The 24,286-nt window shown below is 46.2% G+C and overlaps 1 protein-coding gene across 1 annotated transcript; it reads left to right on the top strand.

The window, feature by feature from the left end:
• Positions 1–626: 626 nt before the first annotated feature.
• id4 (inhibitor of DNA binding 4) lies at positions 627–3,541 on the top strand. The gene is made up of 3 exons (XM_030102998.1): positions 627–1,096; positions 1,578–1,643; positions 2,249–3,541. The coding sequence occupies exons 1-2, from the start codon at positions 686–688 to the stop codon at positions 1,623–1,625; spliced, it is 459 nt and encodes a 152-aa protein (XP_029958858.1). The 5' UTR covers positions 627–685; the 3' UTR covers positions 1,626–1,643; positions 2,249–3,541.
• Positions 3,542–24,286: the final 20,745 nt, after the last annotated feature.

The following is a 24,286-nucleotide window of genomic DNA, read 5'->3' as shown; positions in this document are numbered from 1 at the left end:
TGTGTGTGTGTGTGTGTGTGTGTGTGTGTGTGTAGGCAGGTGCCTCGCTTCGGGATCATCCCTCACCGGACTGATCGATACCTGCAGCGCGCCTGTGCGTAATTACGCACCAGTGCCCGCCGCTCTAATCACTCCGGTGAATTGTGCCGATTCGCCGTCACCTCTGCCCGGGTCGATGCGGACCTTAAAGACAGATTACGCAGGACGGACACACACTTGAGAGTTTGTGTCTTTTGTGCAGCGGCGGCGTGGCGTGCCAGCCTCTCTCTCCTTCTCTCTCTCCCTCTCTCTCTCTCTCTGGACAGGCAGCCCACCGCAGCGCGCGCGGAGTGAGACACGCCTTTTTCTCGGCTCGGCGGTCGGGTCGGTGTGCAGCGGGCTGCCTGTACTGCCGGTGATTGACCAGCTCCTCGCGCTGATCTGTCAGCCGGCTGGCTTGGCGCCTCCCCTCTCCTCTATAAATGAAGGGAATCTATTCATTCGCTTCACACCGAGCCTGCTGAAGCCAGAGGAAGCGCGCGCGCGGCTCCGCGGGATGTGTTGACCGACTCCGATTCCGCCTCCCGCTCCTCTCCCACTCGCGCTCTCATTTTTCCTGCTTTTTTTTTTAATTATTTGTATTCTTTGCCGTGCTTCAGTACCAGCAGCGTAACTGTTTTTCCCCGCGAGCCCGTGGTGATCTAAGATGAAGGCTGTTCCTCCGGTCGGCCCCCAGGACTCCTCCTCCTCCTCCTCCTCCTCCTCCTCCTCTTCCTCCAGCGGCAGCCAGCTCTCCCTGCACTATCTGTCGAAGCAGAGCCTCAACATCGCCCGGTGCAGGATGGAGGAGGAGGACCTGTTCTGCCTGCAGTACGACATGAACGACTGCTACAGCCGGCTGAAGCGCCTCGTGCCCACCATCCCGCAGGACAAGAAAGTCAGCAAAGTGGAGATCCTGCAGCATGTCATAGACTACATCCTGGACCTGCAGCTGGCCCTGGAGACGCACCCTTCCCTCCACAAGCAGAGCCAGCGGAGCGGGACCTGTCCCCCCCCTCCCGCAGCCTCCACCCCCGGCAGGACGCCGCTGACGGTGCTCAACGTCGACCACCACCAGGTGAGACCCCGCCGTCCGTCACACTCCAGACAAAGCGCGTCATGCCCGTTATGTGTCATTGTCCTTCCAGTTGGCGTGTGTGTGTGTGTGAGAGAGCGCAGAGAGAGTGTGTGTGATGGGAAGAAAAAAGCAGAACACGGTCACACTCGCGCGGCTTGGAGAAAAATCACGCGTAAAGAGCGCGTTTGACGTGGGCTGGATTGCGCTACTTGATTGCGGGCTTTCTGATTTGCATGATAATAAGAGTGCGTGTCAGAGGCCCACCTTATCCCGGGGTTGGTGAAGTGCCTCCGCCTGCAGCCCACTCCACTGCGCACAATAAGGCCCATTTGGTATTCAGAGGGCTATCAGAGAATTTATTATCCGGATCATTTTCACCGCTCTGCTGTATTTTAATGGTTTTCGCCACGCTCTGGGCCTTGCTCTTATTTATTCTTATCCACTGTGTTTTCACACATTTCCTCTCTTCTTCCTCTTTCAGAGAACGTCAATAGTCAAAAAGCCGGAGGACTCTATTTTATGCCGCTGAGACAAAAGCGCTGCATTGGTAAGTTGACTTTCCCTCGATTATTCTTAATGTTTGGATTGTGATTGGATTTTAGATTTAACTCGGATGCATGTGGCCGGTTGAGACGGCCGGGGAGCCGGTCGCTCGGCGGGCGGACGGCTCTCCGGGCCTGGAGGTGTCTCGCCAAATCATGACTGAGGAAGACAAAAATTGGCAAAGCGACCTCAGAGGCAGCTGCGCCTTGCGCAATAACTGTCACCGGTGTAGCAATCAGGGAGGAGGAGAGGGTTAAAACCTCAGCTTGGCCTCTCTTTCATTCTCACACACACACACACACACACACACACTCCTTCCTCCCTCCTGGCTCCATTCACGCTGCGGCGCTGGCCGGCCTCGGTGCCAGACTCTCAGCTCTGGACCCAAACACACCTGGTGAACAGTACCAGCACATGCCCTGTGTGTGTGTGTGTGAGTGTGTGTCTGTGTGTGTGTGTCTGCAGTCTGGAGGCGCGGTGCACTTGTTGTCTGACCTGGTTTGTTTTGGGTTGTTGATCAAGCATGGCGTGTGTTTTGTCGGCGGCGCCAGTCAGTCTGGAGCGCCGCGGCTCACCCCCCTCCTCCGCCTCTATTCATCCCCTCCACAGGTGTGCAGGGCCGCTCAGAGCCGCTCCAAAGCCAGCAAAGCTTCGCCAGGGACTCTCGCCCAACTGGAGGCACAATCACACGGGGATTTCAAAAACCGCCGGGAGGAATTAAACCCAAATAAAAATCACCATTCATGTCAACTATTTTTTATTTTTTTTTTCCTTCCTCTTCGCGGGGTCGGGCTGGTCGACAGAGACTCCCGGCAGACATCTCCTCTCCTCAGTGCTCCTTCAGTTCCTCTCACTTTACAGCTTGTGTTTTTTTTTTTTTTTTTTCTAAAGAGAGAAAATATGGATTTGCTGAGAAGATGTTTTGTTTCTTTTGTTGGAAACCCCGCCTGCCAACAACAACAACAACAAAAAAACAAAACCTGTTTGTGAATTGTGCTTAAAATTAACTAAAAGTGACTCCAGTTTAAAGCTTTACTAAACTGCGAAAACCCTTGTACATGTTTTTAGACATCTATTGTTTAAAATAGATGAATTGTGTTGAACAGGGACGCCGTCCCTGGAACCTTTAAAGAAAGAAAGGGAAAAAAAAAAAGTTTGTTATTGTAAAGAAGAACAATTCCGATTCGAGACGATTTCGATGCGATTGTACATAAAGAGACGCAAATGTTCTATAAAAATATGTGAAAGGAAGACTTATATGCTTAAAATAGACTATTGTAATTATAAGATATTTTTATTAAAACCTTTTGTTCTTGTCGTTGCTGTAAATATTTGTGTTTCCACTTTTGGTGAATGACCCCGTGGTAACGCTCTGCCGGCGGCGCCGCTCTTCTCCTGGGACTTGGTTGAATATGTAGCATGTCCGGCTCGAAGCAGAGGCTCTTCAGTGTGCACTGGAGCAGGTCTGGAGCTCGACGCCAGCCCTTCGCCCCGCTCGGCGCGGCTTTCCCTCCAAATGTTTTTGTACTCGCTAACCGGGCCGGCTCAGTCCGCCAAAACAGAGAAACACCAGAAAGACGGCGAGGAAAGGTGGACTGGCGAACATCTGGAGAGGCAGCGCGCTCCTGACAGTGTTCAGAGAGAAACATCCACCTAGAGAGAGTCACTGCGACGTGTGTGTGAGTGTGTGTGTGTGTGTGTGTGTGTGTGTGTGTGTGTGTGTGTGTGTGTGTGTGTGGTGTGTGGGAGCAGGCCGAGCCTCTCCAGAGTTAATGATCCACGCGGGGAAATCGTTACACCTTGAATTAGTAATATATGTGAACATTTACTCTTTTTGCACATGTCTTTCAGTGAACATGATGTGAGCAGACTTTAACAATGTCAAGAAAGAAAAGGGGGCAAGAAAAAGAGAAGGAAGCAGGAGGAGAGTCTTTATTTTTCATGACATCCAACACCGAATTTACCTCAGCGCCTCCTGCCAGTGTGAGAGCGAACTCTGTACATTCTGTCAGCTGCACTGTAGGACGGACCGGCACTGGCCTGCGAGGAGTTGTCAAAACAATTAAAAGTTTCCAGGAAGAAGAAAACTGTGTCGTCTCCAGTTTTGTGTGAGGGGTGAAGATCGGACCTGTGTGTGTGTGTGTGTGTTTTATTAATTCCATCTCACGCCTCGCTGCAGGACACACTGCAGGAACACAAGAGGCGGCTCTCGGGTCAGATCAGAGCCGTTCAGAGGCAAGACGGTCGTTATCCCCGGGCTGCAAATGATCCGAGTGTGTGTGTGTGTGTCCTGAATGGAAACATATTGAAGCTACAGTTACAACAATGTGATTATTTTGGGAGATGAAATAAGAAACTAGGGATCATTTGAAATGAGTCAGTCAGCAGCATCCAGGTTAAACACAAACGAGCTTTTTCCTTAAAGGAAGCGGTTTCTAGGAACGCCCTGATCCACAGAGTTCTGATCTGATCTACGGTCAGATTCCTCATGGAAATGTAAAAAATAAACAAACCTGGTGAGGTGATGATTATTCCAGCTGAATACCTTCACAGTCAGAAACTCAAGGCCTCGTCCTCAAATCACAGCATCTCATAAATACTCTCACTAAATCTTTCAGACATTTAAAATCAAAGCGCTTCACTTCTTACAGAAGCACATCACTTTAATTCATGCAACCTGACGATCAATATCAACTGAAAACCCTCAAAAATCTGAACATCAGACAGATTTGAAGATTCAAAATTAAAAATGTGAATGTTTTCAAAGTTTCCATTAATCTGCATTTTGGAAGAATTGTTGAGAAAGATTTAGGTTTGAATTTTTCCCCATATGGACTCCTTCTCTTCTCGTCTTCCCACTTTAAATACTTTGTGATTTCCCACATGTGAGCCTCATACAGGCCTGATACACACTGATATATAACACACACACACACACACACACACACGCACTGAAGTTAAACTTCATCTGCAGAAGACTTTAAGCAACAAAAACTATTTGACTACTTGGTTCAAAAAAGAAGGAAATGTTTTAAGAATTGAAAATATTTAGGTTGGCTCTACGCTGAAGCACATCGTTACGTGGATCAATTCAACGGGTAAAATCACTAACATTTCATAAAAATGTATTAAACACTAAATAAATCGTGATGTTAGATTATCTGCAAACTTAATTTGATGAAATCTGTTGAACGTGAAAGTGTCAGAAAAACCCAAGCAAAAGAAGAGATTGAACTGAACGCTCCTCGCTCTTATTTTATTAACCGCAGCTTTTGGTTTGAAAGTGCAGCCGACACATCCTGTCCTCCCGCACTGGAGAAAACACACCGTCAGACGACACACTGATCAGTGAAATACAGCAGCTTAATGAACTACAGTGGAAACGCCACATCAACTCAAACTATTGCCGCTGAGTGATATTTGCTGACGAGGTCTGCGTTAGTGAGTTCATTTAGCAATTTCAGAGTTTTGATGTGATTAATTTCCTATAAACACACCTTCACTTCAATTATGTTGCCTTTTTCTGCAGGAAAAGTTCAATCTATTAATAAATAAAAGGATTGATTATAGTGAGCAGTGAAGGAAACGTCACAGGAACCCAGAAAACTCAAGTTTAAACATAAAAAGCAGAAAGAAGAAAAGTGAGGTTTAAATCATTTAAATAAATGCTGTTGATATGAAAATGTGAAAAATAAAGCCAGCTGTCAGAGGGATATGTCACGTATTTGTCTTAAAATGCCTTCGTGTCAGGATCCTTCCTGCTCACCTTGTTTCACACAGAGCTGACGCTCACACACACACACACACACACACACACACACACACACACACACACACACACACACTGACCCTTGTTTGGTTGTCCTCACATCAACCTGCTGGATGCGGGTTATAGTAGTGGTTTGACACCGACAAGCCGGGCGACAGAGGCCCGCTGTGGGCGGCAGACACCTCCAAACCCCCCCCCCCCCCCCCCCCCCCCCCCCCCCCCGACCCCTCCAGCTCCTCCCTCCGACCCCCCGACCCCCCAGCGCCGGCCGTGAGCATCTGAGGATCAGCAGGCCGACGCCCACCTGTGTGTGTTTATAGTCCACAGTCGGAGGAGCTGCTGGCCCCGGCGCCCTGACAAGCGCCGTCCTTGTGATGGGAAATGTGTGTGTTGTGTGTGTATACGTGTGTGTGTGTGTATATGTGTGTGTGTGTGGCTGTCTGTGTGTGAGTGATAAAAGGTAAAAAAAAAAAAAAAAAAAAGGGAAAATAGAAAATGAAAAACTGTGTTAAGGCACAGGTGGCCAGCCTGACAGTTAGACCTTCCTGATATGATTAAAGATATTCGGCAGAGCGTCACCGGCCGCCGTTCACACAGCCGCCGCCGCCGCCGCCAGGGCATCACCACAGCGGGAAACACTTTCATAGACAACCAGAAACTAAACATTGGAGGTTTTCAATGCTTACTTTTTTAAAAAGTCAAAATAACTCCACACCTGCGCCTGCTCGGAGTAGATTTTATCAGGAGCTAAAAGCACAAACTCTTCCTGAAAAACTTCAACAACTTAAATATCAGCAGCAGTTTCAGTCAGATTAACAACACGATTCAACTATTCACCTGGAATTCTTCAGTGTTAAAAATACTGAAAATGTTAACTTAAAAAAAAAACTATTTAATGTTTGACAACGGAAATTATCAAAACTTTTTTCTCTAAATCATTTTCACATTTTAAAATTTGAAGCTATTAAGTTCTTCTGTTTCTCTTCACTCCTCTTACTTCACAGTACCATTTTGAAAGAGCTCTAACATTTTAATATTTAAGGTTTCTTAAGCGGTTTCATTTAACCAAATGTGAGATACACCTGAAATATAATGACTAGTTTAGAAGATTAAAGTTGATTAAATCTGATTGTTAGTTTTTATGGAGTTTATATTTTTTAGGATTGTTTAACTTAAAATAGATTAATTCTGTTCAGTCAATGAGATGTAATCTTTATTCAAAACAACAACTATTTTCATGTTTTTATGTAGTAAAATATAAACTTTATTGACACTTTGAAAGCTTTATATTTGTAACTTTCTATAAAACTGAACCTGTCAGAACTTGATGAATAAAGATAAATATCTATATGATGAAGAACCTCACTTCTGTTTTCATGTTTCCACAAATGAAAGAAAACATAATAAGATGCTTCTGACAATAAAACAACAGTTAAAAGCAGGTGATTCTATAGAGATCACAGTTTGAGTCAATCTTTATAATAAAACAAGCTTATGGGTTTATTTTTCATTTCAAACCTGAAAATAAGTGTAAACAACTTAAATTCCCGTGACTGAATTACTGATTAAAAAAGTTTTTTAAATATGATATTAAGTGTGTGTGTGTGTGTGTGTGTGTGTGTGTGTGTGTGTGTGTGTGTGTGTGTGTGTGTGTGTGTGTGTGTGTGTGTGTGTGTGTGTTTTTAATATGTCAGCCTAACTTACACTCTTAGCTCTTTAACCTCACTTAGTTAAAAACACCAATTCATATTACGTTTCACTAATATAATAAACTAGACGTGAAAGAGAAACTGTGAACAGATCAGGGATGTTAGGAGGAGGCGTCTTGCTGCTACAGCTGGAAAGAAACACACTTCTGGTTTAAATTTGTACTGTTTGAATTTTATCATAACATCACTGAAATGTGTCAGAAAAACACATACAGATTGAAGATCTCCTGGTATTTCTTCAGACTGGAGTAATTCAAACATCCAGGAGTTGCTGAGTGTTTTTGTTGTTCGCTCCAGGAACCGTCCCGTCTCCAGCCGGTGACCCGTTCCCGAAGTTCACACTGAAACGTTTCCACAGCAGCTCGGGTCGTGTGTGTGTGTGTGTGTGTGTGTGTGTGTGTGTGTGTGTGTGTGTGTGTGTGTGTGTGTGTGTGTGTGTGTGTGTGTGTGTGTGTGTTTCCTGCTGGAGACATATGGCTTTAATTCAGCATCCAATTATACACAGGCTGACGCTTATTTACACGGAGGGAGCATGTTTCACAGATTCCAAGTCTTATTACGCCGTGTTCCAGAAAGACTGGCGTTTTCCTGTCGCAGCTGGAATGGGAAGCTCCTGATAACCCAACCCCCCACCCCCCAAAGCCTTTCTGTTAGTCAGCAGCCCCAAACCGCCGCCGCCATCCCCGGATACATTATTCATCCGGTTGTATGCTGCGGCAGCCATATGTTGACTCACGGTTCCCCCGTCTCGCCGCTAGCGAGCAGGTCCTCCCGCCTCTCGGTGGGGGTGTCGGGATTTGATCCCGGCGCTCGGCGTCGTGGCTCCTGGAGCTCAGGTGAGGCCGGGCCCGGCTCTGGCAGCACAGGTGAGATGGAGCGCCTCGTTTGCGCCGCGGCGAGTTTGCTCGGCGAGTTGCGCGGCGGAATTAGAGAGGCCTCACTACTCCTGATTAGATCTGGCTGCTCATTACCCTCCTCTCTCATCCTCCTCCTCCTCCGAGCGGAATCCTCCGCCGCTGATTGTTTCCCAGGATAAAAAGAGAAAAAAAACTAATCAGAACCGAGTTTTTTTTCCTTCCTCCTCTTGCAGAGAAAAACACTCTCCTGCTTAATTCCACAAATTTGCGCGATGCGTCGCGACACAAACACATAAACCGGCGACGCTCGCCGTCGTCCCTGCCTTGAATTAACCTTCCGCATATGTTAAACTGCAATAACAGGTTTGGGCGCGGCGTCTCGCCTCCCTCTCTCCCTGATTTAACTCCACATTACGGCGTTCCGCGGGGGCCCATATCCCCGCGTGTTAATCACCGCTCTTCCCCGCCGCACACAGAAATATATGGCGGGCGCTTGCAGAGGAACAGCGGAGGACAGAAACGTGCTCGCTCTTGGACACTACTTGATTACAGACTAATTGGTCTAGAGTGATTAAATATCTCATGCTTCTCACTAATTGCAGCTATTTAAAGCAGCTATTAGCTTAAAATGCCTGCCGCCAACAGCCGTTTACTCATAAACAAAATGTGAGATGCTGCAGTTCACCTGGAAACCCAGACTCCGCGCTCGGCGCCGCACCGCGCCGCTCGGAGGCTTCGCGGCTCTCCTTAAATATTTAACATGAGGAAGACGGAATGCGGCGCCTTGCTTCAGAGATCCAGATACATTTTAACATCCATCTCTTTCCCCTTTACCAACAGATGTAGATTTTTACTGATGGTGAATTAATTACAGTTATATTTCCCACATTCATATTACTGGTGATGAGTTATTCTCGCTGTGTGTGTGTGTGTGTGTGTGTGTGTGTGTGTTAATGATATGACATATATGAAATCAAAAAAAAAAAAAAAAATTCAATTCACATTGATTGAGCAGTCTCAGTTGGAGCTTTACTCCTGAAAGTGGGGGGAGAAGAAGAAGAAGGATGTGTGCATCCAGTCGACCTGTTCTGCAGCGGCCATCGGACGCCAGCGGAGCAGAGTTAATGTGTGTGGTGTGTGTGTACTCCCACCAGTTTAGCTCCAGTCGGAGCCTCCTTTCAGGCCCAGAACAAACAGGCGGCGCGCTGAAAGAGAGGAGGAAGGAGCGGGAGAGGATGCCGCCGGAAACAAGGGACGGGGCGAGAGAGAGCGAGGATGGATGGAGGGAGGAGGAGGAGGAGGAGGAACTGGCATCGCCAGTGCCAACCCCGGCTCCCGGGAGACAGGCGATGAATTACAGAAATGAGATCTCAGACAAATGCCAAGCTTTTCCAAAGTGCGGCGAGAATGGCTGCGCCCCCCCTGGAGAACACAGTGATTAGAGAGGGGGAACCGGGGGTCTGCCAAGCCCCTTAAAGGATCCGTGTGTGTGTGTGTGTGTGTGTGTGTGTGTGTGTGTGTGTGTGTGTGTGTGTGTGTGTGTGTGTGTGTGTGAACGCGGTGGCACCGGGACAACAGCCATGTCACAGAACACGACCCTGAGGTGCAGCCATCAGACAGCCAATATGGCGAGTTAAATACCGCCGCGGCATCCGAGCGTGAGGCTCCAACTGCCGGCAATCAAACAGGTTTCCCTCCACCTAATGAGCTTAATTAACCAGGATCGCTTTACACTTCTGAGCTCCGAGAGAGCGAGCGGCGTGTCGCTCCGAGAGAGCGAGCGGCGTGTCGCGCTCAGCCGCGGGGATACAGTGTCTGTTCAGGCAGGTGAGGTTCAGGCCGGAGTCTCCTCCCCGACATGTTTACTTCTCTGACACGAAAAACGCTAATTCGATGTGCTGTCACTTGAAACGCGATGTAAATGAGGAGCTAGCCTGTGCAGTGTTATAAGTCTCTGGTCTTTGTTTTGGGACTAAAAGGTTTGTTAAAGACTTGTCGTGAACAGTCTCAGTGCTGCCATCTAGTGTACAACATGAGCATTATTCGAAAACTATAAAACTAGTCGTCTGCCTTTAAAATATCACTTTTATTCTTATCATTCAGCAAACACTAACAGACAGAAATACTTAGAATATTCAATTGTGAATTGCTATAACTGAAAAAGCTGATTGAACACAGGAACATGGTCTTAGAATTATTGATGATTCGTTGCTGTTTATTTTTCGACAGACCTCAGCGCGAGCTGACGGATTCAGGACTGAAAGGTTGTCAGTATAATAGATTTTTAGTTAAAATCATAATAATAAAAGCAAATATCTGGACTCACACGATAATGACACAAACTGTGTCAGACTGGATCAGACATTTTTCTCTCTTTCTGACATCTGACCAGCAGGTTGAGGAGTTTTTCCTCCGCTGAGAAGAAGCGGTGCTGAAGGAGCAGAAGGAGAAGCTCTGCACACACACTCTGCACACACACACTGTTAATGCTTCACTCCATCATTCATCCCATGTTAGCATATGTGCATTTTGAACATTCCATTATAAGGAATCTTCATTATTCAGTATCACGATCGTCCTCCATGCCAGCGTATATTTTCCCCATAAATACAACTTCAGCAGCGACAGAGGAGAACCGGAGCACAAACACTCCAGTAGAGGCACAGATGCTCATCGAGTATTTAGAAACATACTAATGGATACTCTGTTCTCTCTGTCACATTCAGTGAGAAACACTTCCACACTCCCATCTATTGTGTGGAGATTAGTTTTATTTCTGCCGTTTTCTGGTGAATATTTGCTGATGAACACAGACGACTTGAAGGAATATCAAACTGAAACACAAGAAGTGAAAAGTAAGGATGTTTCTGTTCAAACACAGAGAATAAAAGTTAAAATCAAGCTAAGAAAAAAATACCTGCAGGTCAGTTTTAGTTTCTTAACATGAAAATAAGAAAACACACAAAGTTTTGTCTTGTTGCAACAAACTCCTGTAAAAGTTAATCTGAGATGATCGCAGCTCGGCCTGACAGATCGCAGTTTCAGGAGTTTTTAACCTGGATTACAAAAACTGCTGAGTGCTGTGAAGTCAAGACAGCAGAGAGCAGAGGAAGGTAATAGAAGATAGGAGTCCGAGTCCCCATGAGCATCTCAGCCCTGATAGGAAACCAAGCACCCGGTAATTTAACGGGTTCTACCGACTCCACCGAGAGAACCACCTCCTCCTCTGATTCAGCTAAATGTCTGCAGGTCTGCATCTGAATTACATCTAAACCGCCGCTGAAATTAACCAACCTGACATCAGTTCCTCACCTGTGTGTGGAAATAAATGCAGAGGAACGAGGCGTCTTCTTGACTCAAGCGGCTGTGAGACTCTTTCATGTGGAGCTGAGTGAATCCAGGATCAGGATGAGGACCGCTGGTTTTCTGGGAGTCACAGCAGAAGATCACCAACAGAAGGAAGACCAGGGACCTGTTTACACAACATTCCAAGAGCATTTTTCTTTCAAAAAGTTCTGCATTTACACGTAAACGGCAGAAACAATGAAAACAATGGAGTGGGCAATATTTCTCTGGTTCTTTCTGGATTAACTTTGATGCTACAGCTTTGAAAATGTCCTCACTGTTCTGCTCCCCTCCATCCGCGCTTTTTTGTTATATCCATTTCTTCTAAACCTCCCGTTAAATAAATCGTCTCCATAAGAGTCGAACTGCGGGCCGCCATCTTGGAATATAGCGTCATCTCGATGGCGGAGCCGGAGCAAGTCGTGCCTAGTTTACATTTAATTCTGCTCCTGAAGGAGAACAAAGTGGGAGGTTTATTTAGATTTAAACTTTCCAAAAGAAGTTGTCAGGCATTTACATTGTCATTTTCGAGCAGATTGAAGCTTCATTCGGATTTAAACAGGATTAAAAAGCCCCATGAGTTTGGACAGACCACCACGTTGGACCGCTATTCCAGAGGACTCTCAACTCCAAAACTGCCAAGTCCAGGAGAATCTGGACTGGGAGGAAGACACTGTTCTCTCTTCTACTCACAAATCTGCAGAGCAGCTATTCACTCTGACCGCGGTGTTCGTGTTCAATATCAGCGAATCAGAAGAGTTTCTCCTGGTTTCCATGAAGACAGAGCATGCTGGAAAAGTTCTACCTTGGGAGTCGTTTTCAAAGATAGCACTTTCATTGGCTCTGAGCACCGCTGTCGTGTGAACGCACACCCAAAATGCAACAAGAGTTTTGTGTTTTACTTGAAAATGCTGCCGTGTGAACAGAACCTCAGTAATAGTCTGCTTTTACAGCAATCAGGAGGCAGCTGGGTCTGTGGATTCAGAGGACGGCAGAAGATTCACTAACGTGGACGAGGAAGACTGCATCACATGGGTTACGTACAGGACAGATAGATAGATAGATAGATAGATAGATAGATAGATAGATAGATAGATAGATAGATAGATAGATAGATTTTCCTGATGATTTGCGGCGACAGCAGTCCGTGCTCCACATCATTCTGAATTCCTCCCGGATCAGATTCCCTCAGACCAAACCGTCTCCGAGTGGGAATACCGAGTGGAAATGGGGATTTTATTTCGGCGGCCGCCCGAGGGGAAACCACATCAAACCAAACAGAAATCACATTGGAGTCTGAGATGACAAATGGAGACCTTGAATAACTGCGTTACTGCTATTATATTTGGAAATGGGGGGAAATTAATTTTGCGGCGGCGCTGCGTTTCACTTTCTTACAGATTGCATATCCAGCTGCAGATACGGGTTTTGATATAGATCATTTACAATTTCATTAGGAAAACATTTGTTCACATTTACAGTTCTATTTTTGTCTGTGTTATCTGTGCAGCGGCGCTGAATCTGGGCAGGAGGGGACGACGCTGCAGCAGAAAGCCTGCCTCTGCTGTTATTGATTGTTGATTTGACTTCTTCTCGGGGCGGCGGTCGTTTAGGTTCTTGTGTACGGACGTCTGCCGGTTCGAATCACACTAGGTAGAGGATTCTCAGTGAAATGAAGCAGCTGAGCGGCCAGCTCCTCACACAGGAGGGTTTTCCTGACTGTAACGACGTAATGGAGCCAGAGAGGACTTAGAAATGTCCCCTTTCTGATTATCAGTGTTGTGTTTAATTTGATTTATAGTTTTATTAGGTTGTTTGAAACAGGGATTTTTCACATATTAATCCACAACATGTTTCATTTGCTCCGCTCATTGTTTCTGAGATAACTTTTGCTAAATGGAACTGTCAGACTGGTCTGTCAAACATGAAGTGTTTACGTGATGTTTTCAAGTCAAAGAGCTAAAATCCAGCTGTGTTTTGACTCTTTAATTGCACGATAAAGCCATTAAGAGTTCCTGAAAACAGAATACTTTAAACATGACTTCCAGAGTGCAGAGCGCTGAGAAAACCCACGACTGTTTCTGGACAGGAAGTGGAGCATTTTCACATGAACAACAGCAGTTATGACTGATGGCAAAGCAGCGTTCGTCCTGGTAGATTCCTGCCAGTTTAACAGCAAAGTTTCCTATATTGTTTTCATCGTATTGTAAAACCACATTTCTAACTACTTACCTGGTTTTGAAATGACATTTTTTTATGTTTCTTGGACTCCCAAACTTTATTATCAAAGGTTTCTCTCTTGTCTTTTGCTTGTATTTAGTGTGTGGACGTTGATATATTTACATCTCAGTAATTTTTGGAAGTAACCACCAAAGAAGACGTACAAAACAACATTAATTAAAGTCTTTCAATTGATGTTTCATATTTGTGGGTAACTGTTGAGTTATATTTCAGGTCTTCACAACAAATCTCATTCAAATCAAACAATGTAAAAACAGCTCCCAGTGTCTTTTTGTACTGATTTCATCTGCTGCAAATAACAAGTTATTATACTGAGATTAAAAAAGTTAGTATTCACCGTGACTGCTTTTTGATAAAATCACAGCGAGGAAGCATAAATATTCATCCCGAACACACTCCAGCCCTTCACGCAGTGTGTTCACGTAACACACTGCAGCTCCAGCGGGCCTCGGTTCCTCCCTGATAGAGCCTCCCGTTTCCGTCGCTGCTGCCTCTAAATGTCATTTCTTTGGTGCTCAGCGGTGGAAAAACTCTCACAAGCTGAGAAATTCAGCGTGAAACTGGATCAGAATGAAGCGGCGCAGCCTGCGCTCCTGATCCCTCCATATGTTTCCATATAGATATCAAGCCATCGATTAGGGGAGTGCTGTCATCTCGCTGGCAGCGATTAGGCTGCTGGCTTTGGCACCCAGTCAACAACTAATTCACATGCTAATGTCTTCCAGATCAGGTCTCGCCCCCAAACTGGTTCTCCTTATTGACTTGATTCCCTGATTGGACAGATGGCCACCTTTCAATATCACAGACGTCTGTTTGTGTTTAGGCTCGGGGTCTGGCTGTCACCAAGGGGAGGGGGTGAGGATTCCCCAGCTTATGAATAAACAACAACAATCATCTAGATAAACAACAACATTATCTGGCGTCTGAACCTTGACGACGATCCATTATGGCCATTACTGTCACATCGCGTGCTACAGTCGGCTTTTAATTGCTCTTATTCGCTATTGAGAATGGGTGTACGGGTGAATGGCGGGGAGTGGGGGGGGGGGGGGGGGTTGCTCAGACACTGTATCAGTCGACGCTCTTAATTGATTTGTCCTCGTGCTTGCCAAGACCGCAGTCAATACAGTGGAGTGCACTGAAACCTATCAAAGCGGCGGCTCGGGCGCCAAAGACAAAACAGCTGCAGCAGAAAGAAGAAGAAGAAGAGGAAGAAGAAGCTGCATTTCCATTTCATCCAGTCCCTCCTACGCCCATCCCTCCATCTCTCCTCCTCCCCCCCCCCCCCACCACGCACATTTCTGCCTCACCTCTTGCTCTCTCTCTCTCTGCTCTCGCTCTCCGTTTTCGTGCCTGGCAGCAGTCTTTCTCTGGAGACTCTCTCTGCAGTTGTGTGAGGAGAATGTCAGTCTGTGTAGTTAGGAGAGAGAGAGAGAGAGAGAGAGAGAGAGAGAGAGAGAGAGAGAGAGCACATCCAGCAGATATGTCCCCTGGATGTGCTCATTAGCAAAACACTAGTGCGTATGGCTCCCCCAGAACAAGGCATTGTGGGTCCTGCCACTGTCGGCTCCGTGAGTTCATAAGCGGCTAATGAACAGATCTGGGCGGGAGCACGGGGCCGCGCATGTGAGGACACTCTCTGTCGTTCCTGTTCTGAAGCTAGCTCCGTCTCGATGTGTAGAACGGAGTGAAATCAGTTTCTCAACCATCGACGTGAACCGGGTCCGTCCGCCGTTTGTCCCCGCAAGGATGGCTAAACCAGTACAGCCACACACACTGAAAGAGAGAATGTTGGGAAGTAAAGAACTCTGAATGACCTTTGATGAGAAAGTAAGAAAAACAATAACTTGTTCAGTATTCCAAAAACTTAATATTCTGTTTCTGTGTGGATGGATTGAAGCTCCCCCCCCCCCCCCTCGGATCACACTGAGCTGTTACCTTTTGCATTAATTCAGTCTTCGATATTAAACACGTCCACTGGTGGGCTGGAAGGAAGACTCTGTTTGTGTGGATTGTATGTATTTTTTTTTTTTCCTCACAGCTTGACTCAGAATGACTTTCAATATAAAAGGAAGAAGTTTTCATCTCTTACGATATGAAAAGCAGCTCCTGGTTTCAGGAATAATGCTGCATTCTGAGAAGGAGAAACAGTCTTTCCCAGAGGAACGTTAAGGAGCGACTGAGCAGGCCACGGGATTTATGAATTATTTCCTTTGTTTTTCAATGAAGAAACCAGCTTTGTTATTTTTATTCAAACATTAGTGGGTGTTACAAAAGTATGTTTTTGCACGTCTATGAAATGCCACATTTTACAGGAATTTGTTGGTTTTTATATAAACAAAGTCACATGAGCAGTTACCTTAATGGTCCTGCTGAATTAATCATTTATATACCCATTTTAACATTTGCAATATATTTTTAAAACATGGAAGCGCTCATACTACATATCAATGCACAGAAAAGGAATTATTTGTTTCATTCTTGTGTTTCAATTTCTAAATTGTGTATAAATGTAAATTCTTTGCAATCCAGTGAAAATGGTTTTTCTTCTTCTGTCTTTATTTTCAGATGTTGTTTTTCATTGAGGATTTTTTGCTCCATCATTGTGTCACCTGAAGATTAAGACCCCGTTCACAATGCTGCCAAGTGAAAGCTGAAAACTTTCCATGCTTTTTAAGGCCAGTTTTCACTAGAAACACAAGTTTGTTGGGAGGTTTTTTCCCCCTCAAAGAAACCTCTCAAGGTTGAATTTTTTTGAAAACGCTCAAGAGAAATGGGAAAATTGCACCGTTCATGCGTTTGCATACGATGAGAGTAAAGAGTTCTTCTGCTGGAACATCATGGTTTTATGGTTGACTCGACCATCAGAACAATCCCACAATCCCACTCGGTCCATATGAATGTCAGCGTGCTCGTCACTGTTGTTGTTTATAACCATTGCTGTGTGTTTTAATAAAAAAACAAACATTGCCAACCCGTGTCCTGGCATCCCAGCTCCATGCTTTTCTGGGTTTCTGATAAAACGTTGTGTTGATCACCTGGAATGAAATATAGAAAATATTTCAGTCAGTGCTCCTACTTTTAGAGTGTTTCTTTAATTTTTCCATCGTCAGTAAAGTCAAGTATTATTGGTTTTCCAGCGAATTAAAGTGAAATCTCGGTATCTCACGCCCACGCTGCTGGCTCAGTGTTGCTCGGATTTTTAAAACTATGAGGAGAATAGAAGCAGCCAAGGTCACGTTATACCCCGAGCGCCGGTTTTCCACTGAAACACTTCCCACAAAAGAACCCTGCAACGTTTTTTTTTTTTTTTTTCTTTCGCGGCGCTCTTCCTTTCAAACGTGCGTTTCTAAGACTGCGGTGAATTTGGAGACTGCATCGCCTTGATAACATCACGAAGGTTTTTCTCCCACTGTGTTCAGACTTGACGGATTTGCTTCAGCCTCTCTCCCTCTAACTACTAATCAGATCTTTCGGCATTCAGAAACATCCACGCTGAGTTCTCTCAATGCTCTATTTCTGTTTTTCCTGCAAACGAGTGTTAAATGTCCACATTAGTGCGTATCTTCTGTACCAGGAAGCAAACTCTCTGGTTTAGTGCTGCAACTGTCTGAAAATGCCCTTGTAGAATACGTGTCCTTTGAAATCCATCAGGAGCCGAGCGCGGGCACTCATAAATATGCGTTTTTTTTCATGTACAAAAAAAGGGAAACAATTTATATCCAATCACAGTGCTAGCATTCCAAACTAATCAGCAAGGGGCCACAAATGGGGGGAAAAAAACCTGACTGTAATCCTGGATGCAATAAAACACGGTGAAATGAGCAGAACAGGTGCATAGGTGAACAAAGATAAATATAGCCCGGGCTTGATGAAATAATTTCTCTACCTGTCCGGGATAATAACTCATTATGTTAATCACGGGCCCTATTAATCATTTTCTCATTTGAACTGTCAGGACGTGATTGTCGCATGAGGAGACTGTGTGAAGTACAAGGGGAAGACTCGCCGTTCTCCATTCATCAAAGTCTCGGAAACAGAGAGGGGAAAAATTCAGAACCCGTCAGGGCGCCAATCGACGGCGAAGCCGCGGCTGCATTTCCGACCGGAGCCACAACAATGAGAAGCCTCGCCGGGTGTGTGTGCAGCTCTGAAAAAGCAAGAGCGATGACAAACGCATTTGCACCAGTAACCCAGTCCGGCTGTTAGATCCTGATGGCGCTGTAACACAACAGCACAACAGGAAGCATATTACCAATAGCCAGGAGAGACTGTGTGTGTCTCCGCATACATCCTGTGCGTGTGTGTGTGAGAGTGAGTGTGTGTGTATGAGTGAGTGTGTGGCAACCAGGCTCATATATTGTGATTGTCTCATTGTGAAAATGCCCTACTGGGGTGGCCAGCTGTTCTCATGCCCATAAAAAAGGAGGCAGGAATGTCTGGTGGGATGAAGGAGGCTGCAGAGACACCAGGAGAGCCACACACACACACACACACACACACACACACACTCTTTGGAGGAGCAGATGTAGCACACACACACACACCAGGACTCCCACGGCCGTGCTCAAAAAGCAAAGCCACGCACACAACACACAAAATACAGAAGGTACATGAGAAATACTGAGATTTCCTCACAGAAAAGACACGCCCGCTTGAAAATCCACCTGTGCACACGCTGCTTTTACACACTTTCACCGGGATACAGACACAAAAGACACACACACACACACACGCACGCCGCCGCAGCAGCAGCAGCAGCAGCAGCAGCAGCAGGCGAGGTGGCGGAGGCGTTATCAGTCCATATCTGTGCTTGGAGCCACAGCAGTCTCCAAGGCTGCTATCAGCTCCCCCATTATCTCTGTCTGAGTGTGTGGAGGGGGGAGGAGGAGGAGGAGGAGGAAGATGAAGCCCACCACCACCACCTCACAGCTCCTGCACACACACACACACACACACACACACACACACACACACACTTCACCACCAACTCGTTAAGAGTGCGGAAATGAAATGTGCGTCCCCCGAGTCGGCGCCGAGAAGCAGAGCTCCGCCGCCGTGGCACAAGTTTGGAGACTATGACGAGCATCCGGTAATAAAACTACCGAAGGACGAGAGGAAGAGCGGACGATGGGGGGGGGGGGGCAGATGATGAAGGAGAGGGGGAGGAGGAAGTGGGGGGGCGTCCTGCTGCGGCCGCCCCGTCCTCAGCTCTCATTAACTTAATGGTCTCCATGGATGGAGCGGCGCTCAGACTGCTGCTGGAAGTGACGTTTCAGTCGGCGCAGCCTTCTGCGCGTCACCTCAGTAGGTTAGTGGAGCAGCTCAGCTGTATTCTGGAGAGAAGGTCGTGTTCCAAGCCCGGCGCCAGAGGTTTGATCCCCGTCACTGTCTATCCAGGAGTCAAAGTGTCCTTGAGCAAGACGCTGAAACCCAAGTGGCTCCCAGTGGTTGGCAACAACAGAGAACCAGAGTGTGTGTGTGTGTGTGTGTGTGTGTGTGTGTGTGTGTGTGTGTGTGTTGTGCCCTTTAAAAATCTGAAATGAAAATACAATGATGAAACACATACAGATTGTCAAAACTGAGCCTCTTATTGAGTCTTATGGGCTCAATACTCGTCACCCAAACACTGAGCCGGTGCTGCGTCTCTGGTATGAAGAGTCTTACACTAAATCAAGCTTCAATGCACGTTGTGTTTTAGCTTCCTTCCAGAGTCGTGGTAGCAGAACTCCTGACCGTCATGCCGGATTCTTTCACAGGTTGAAGCACTCTCCTGAGAACACCTGCAGACACCATTTTCAAAATGTTGCTTTGTTAATGTGAAACTTTTCTGAAATGTAAACACAGAAACAACGCGTTGTCAAGTAAACCGGGTTGTAATAACCTCCCCATTGCTCCTGTTTCAGATATAAACCAGTAAATGAAGAAATATGAACAATTTTCTTTTTTAAGCTGTAATTTATATGAATGGCACACAGTGGTGTTAACACCATTCGTCACTTCTGTGTATTTTAAGTCTCTCAGAGTAAAAATATTACTGTTGAAGCTTTATAAACGTCAAAAGGATTGGATCTGTCCAGTTGGGTGTATTTCAGTCGGACCCAGCGGGCCTCAGCTAGTGTCCTCCACCAAGAGGACACATTTCAAGTTCATCCTGGCTTATGTGCACGAACAGGATCAGAGACAGGGAGACCCGGTGACTGGACTTTACCTATGTTGCACATTTTTACCGCTTAATAAGCCTCAAAGCGCTTTTCATGATCAGTCACATTCACACACACACGCACACACACACACACACACACACACTCACGGTCCATGTAAGGTGCTGGCGTGGCTTTGGGACCGTCTTGGGGTTCGTTGTCTTGCCCAAGGACGATCTGACACATGAGCAGGCGGAGCCAGACGTGGAAGCCCCCCATCAACGACGATCTGCTCCACTAACGGAACCACATCTGGCCCTGGACTAAAGGCCCTCCTCAGGGGGGCTCTTCAGGACACGAGTTCACTTCCTGCAGATCTGAAAACAGGCTTCGTCTAAAGCAAAACGGTGACAGCGAGTGTGTGTGCGGACCCGGCGGCTCCGGTACGAGTACACCTCTGGCGCAGCAGACTCAAGGAGACTCCTTCGGTGCACCGGCACGTGGGCGAGTCTGTGTGTGTCTTTTATCTCCTTTTTTTCCCCCCTCATCTCAATAAAAGTTTTGGTTGTATCAGCACAAATTAGCATTGATGGTACCTAGCTAATCTCACACAGCTGCAGAATGGAGCATTAGGGAGAGGGTGCAGGGCCCCGGCCCATCTGTGGAGGGACCGGCTCACGGTCCCCTGAAAGCAACATCACTTTGGCCTTGTCAGATGGTCCCACCAGTGTGACTTTATGTGTGTGTGTGTGTGTAGGAGAGACAGAAGGAGTGTGTTGTTTGTTTGCTGGTGCCGCATTAACTTCCAGAAAACCTTGGCTGTGAAAATGCAAACTTCGACGTGGCGATAGTTGCTGTAATGGCAGATAAGCAAGTCTCTGAAGATGCGTCCCCCCGTAGACCCGCACAGCTGTGATCAAGGTGCTCTTAACAGCAAAGACAAATTATTTCACTGTACATTTCCCATGAATTATAGCTGTTGTGCTGGCTGGGGCCGCTGCGACGTGACTGCTCCTCCCCGGGTCCCTCGGCTCTCCTCGCCGCTCGTCCTCTTGCAGGCGGTTTTATGGAGTGGCGGGCTGACGCGTGGCGGGCGCTCGGAGCTCTGTCATCTGTCTGTCTCCGGCTCTTTCCGCGGCCTGCGCCCTGTCATGCTGCACATCGGCAGCTGTCTTTGTTTTCGGGCCGAAGCAGCGTTAGAAAATGAAGAATGATCTTTTCCATCTCAGTTCACATTACGGAAAGGTTGTTTTACACGCTACACTTATCTGACACCTGTGATTAATACTGCCACGGAAATACATTTTGGATAAAGCCGGTGAGCAGTATATTCTTTTTATATGTGATTCCCATCTGTGTGAATGACAGCGAGCCTGAGCAGCTGAGTGCCGGGAAGACGCCGGTCTGAGCCGGAGTCCTCTTGAAGCCGCCGCTCTGAGTGTTTCCCCGTCTGACCCCAGCCTCTGCCGGCCTGGCGCCAGCGGCCGGACGGTCCAGACGATAGCGGCTGATACCCTGTCAACACCCACAGCCGTGTCGCCCCAACAAAGAAACAATGAGTGCTGCATTGATGGAAACAAACGAGAGGTCCACAGATACAAAGACGAGAATCTCCAGGTAGAAATTCAGTCTTTTAACCTTAAATGTCACCGTTTAATTCTAACCTGTTCATAAAGGAGAAGTCTAACAGTGCTTTAAGTTGTACTCCAGGTTCCAAGGATCCCTAGACATGAAATTTGAAATAAAATGCTAAATTACCAACATCCATTATTACGCCACCTGCTGCAGACAGGAAGTACAGTGTAAATAGACTGAACAATACAACACTTCTTCAGCATTTAACTCAGTTTTTTTCACATATTGATAAGTCCTCATCAGTCCTCATGAAGGCCTTTTCTGAGACCATCCCTAATCCCTAATTATGTTGCTTCACACCAGTCTGTGGAGCAATTAAAGCTGGTGTCCGGAGTTTCGGTTCGTTTCCAACGTATGTATCATTTTTCAACAGAGCTTAAATGTGTCAGTCTGGTTCGATACTACAATATAATATTAGCATAAAGCAATATAAAAATTTATTTATGAGCCCCGCCTTCGTCTCATAGACCCCCATGTTATCCGAAAAAGCGCCGGTCAGCGTCAGCCAATAGATTTCGAGCTTCCGCATTCTTGTGTTGTCAATCAAAGTGTGGAGCAGCCAGAGAGCACGGCCGCTCGCCCAGCAGAGGAGAGTTAGCTCCGCAGCAGCCGCCGCACTTACCTCGGATATATCCACTGTCTGCTGAACATCCACCGTAAACAGCTAAACATGGAGGATGCTGTAGGACTCAGAGGCTCTCATTTTCACCCGACGGAAATAATAGCGTGCACAATTAAAGGGGCGTGGCTTGGTCGCTCATGAAAGCAGAGGGAGGGCGGAACCTGAGACGTTGGATTAAAAAAAAACCCTCTCTCTTTCAAAACTCTAGACCATGATTATCACATAACTCACAGTGCAGATCCAGATAACCCAAGTCTGGATAATCAGTCTCCAACTGTAATGGAGGCAGGTCTGGTGGAGATGGCCACTGACAGATCAATAGATGGTGTTATTGCCTCCATGGTGCCTCTTTCTGCGAGGTCTGCTCCTTGCTGGGTGGATGCAGTGAAGCAGAATTCACCATGCAGTGGAGCTTCAGCTGGGTGAGACAGGGCCGTTTTACCATACTGATGATGTGCTGCAAAAGTATTTTTTTAATCTGTATGTTCGATTCTAAGGCATCGGAAACACTTGGCGTTTCAGAATTACTCTGAGATTCATATCTTCTGCTCACATGACCAAGTTCACACTTCAGCTTTCATCGGTGAAGTGAAAACGAATGTTTTGTGTGTATTCACTGTAAACGTCCTCGCCCTCCAGTGGAGTCACACTTGTCTTAAAGCATATTTGTCAATGTAAATTTCTGCCACCTCGGATCAGTCATCAACAGCTCATGTGTGAAAGTGTTTCTCACTAATATGAGATAGTGAGTCATAATTATGAGCTACATAATTGTTTTTCAGACATCAACCCTTCAATCATAATGATTTAAAAGCAAAAATAAATAAAACTGTAATGGTTTGTGCCATCTGCTGCATATAGACGCACGTGAATTAATTTCTTTAAATCTCTCGTGGAGTACCACTGACAGCCTCACAAGGCTTCTGTCATCTTTCACCAAACATGTTCATTAAGCTCTCCAAAAGTTACTGTTTGGTTAAATTCAGGCACAAAATGATCAGGATTGATCTGGCCTTGATAAGTCCTCAGTTGCAACAAACAGGCGAATGTAGCACAGCTGTAAAGTTTGTATATGTTACTTTTACTAGATACAATTAATCACATTTTCTCTCCTTATGAAATAAATAGCTTATATAATATCAGTGATATTAGTCACCAACAGTAGAGCTGAAAAATCCCTCCAGCATTGTTTCAAGCTAACAAAACCATAATCTTTTTGAAAGTCTAAGGAGATGTTCAGACAAGAACAGTCCCAGTGAAAAACCATCGTTTTTTTTCACTTTTGTTCCAGAAATGTTCACATTCACACAACAACTGTTTGAAAACTATTTCTTTTTCCATGGAAATGTCAGAAACACTGAAAACGATGTAGTTGGCGTGGCAGGCTGGAGGCCGCCATCGTTGTTATCGTCCATCTGCACTAACACATGCAGCGTACTGCTGACCACGGCCGTGGTGTGTGTGCGCGGGAGCAGTGTGTCCGGAAAGCTGCTTTCTCCCCATTTCCACAGAGAGTTGGAGTCTTTTCGAACAGCTGCTCTCTCCAGCATGGAGGTGTGGTGGATGCTGTATGAAGTGTCCAGGCTTGACCTGCGTCTCAGCCCAGCAGGACGTCCAGCCGTCAAGGAAGCATCTCACCGCATTTGAAGATGTGAAAAAACAAGCAAAGGTCTTGAACTTGTTCTGTGTTTGCGTCTCTCAGCTGGACTCTGGTCGCTCCCTCAGGACCCTGAAGTCTCTCAGGTCTCCAGACTTCTTTCTCGTGTTGTTTCAAATGTACTGGTACGTTTCTTATTGCTTGGATCGTTTACCAGAAGATTGCCGCACCAGATTTGTGGCTTTTTCCCAAAAAACTTTGCCAATAATTAACAGAAGAGTATTTTCGTTCCAGTGTTTGTGACTGGCTGTGTTCCCGTGTGCCACAGTGTTCCGATAATCCATGAAGAGCAGCAGGACTCTGGAATCGATGCACCTCCGTGAAATTCAGAGTTTATCTTTTTCAAACCTAATTTTAGGTGGAGGCAGAAATGTGGTGTCTTGTGTTTTGGATATATGAATTTACATTGGAGGGATGAATTTGTTCATATGTGTGATGAATTCAGATTTTCTCGCCGCCTCTCTCTCCATCACTCTCCCTCCTCCTCCTCATTGTTCCTGTCACTGTTGTTCCTCTATAGTCTAATAAAACAGCAGTATTGCCGATACGATCCAGATTTTTCCATCGTGCTTCAGAGGCCGTGCTGTCGGAGCTTTGTTTTTTCCTCCTATTGTGAAGGAACCAATGTCATTTATGGCAAAAATTTAATCCGTGTCGCGGCGCATATGC

The sequence above is a fragment of the Salarias fasciatus genome, chromosome 11 (genome assembly GCF_902148845.1).
Source record: "Salarias fasciatus chromosome 11, fSalaFa1.1, whole genome shotgun sequence".
NCBI classification, from domain to species: domain Eukaryota; kingdom Metazoa; phylum Chordata; class Actinopteri; order Blenniiformes; family Blenniidae; genus Salarias; species Salarias fasciatus.
The sequence above is the reverse complement of the archived record's forward strand: the minus strand, read 5'-3'. Positions and strand labels throughout refer to the sequence as shown.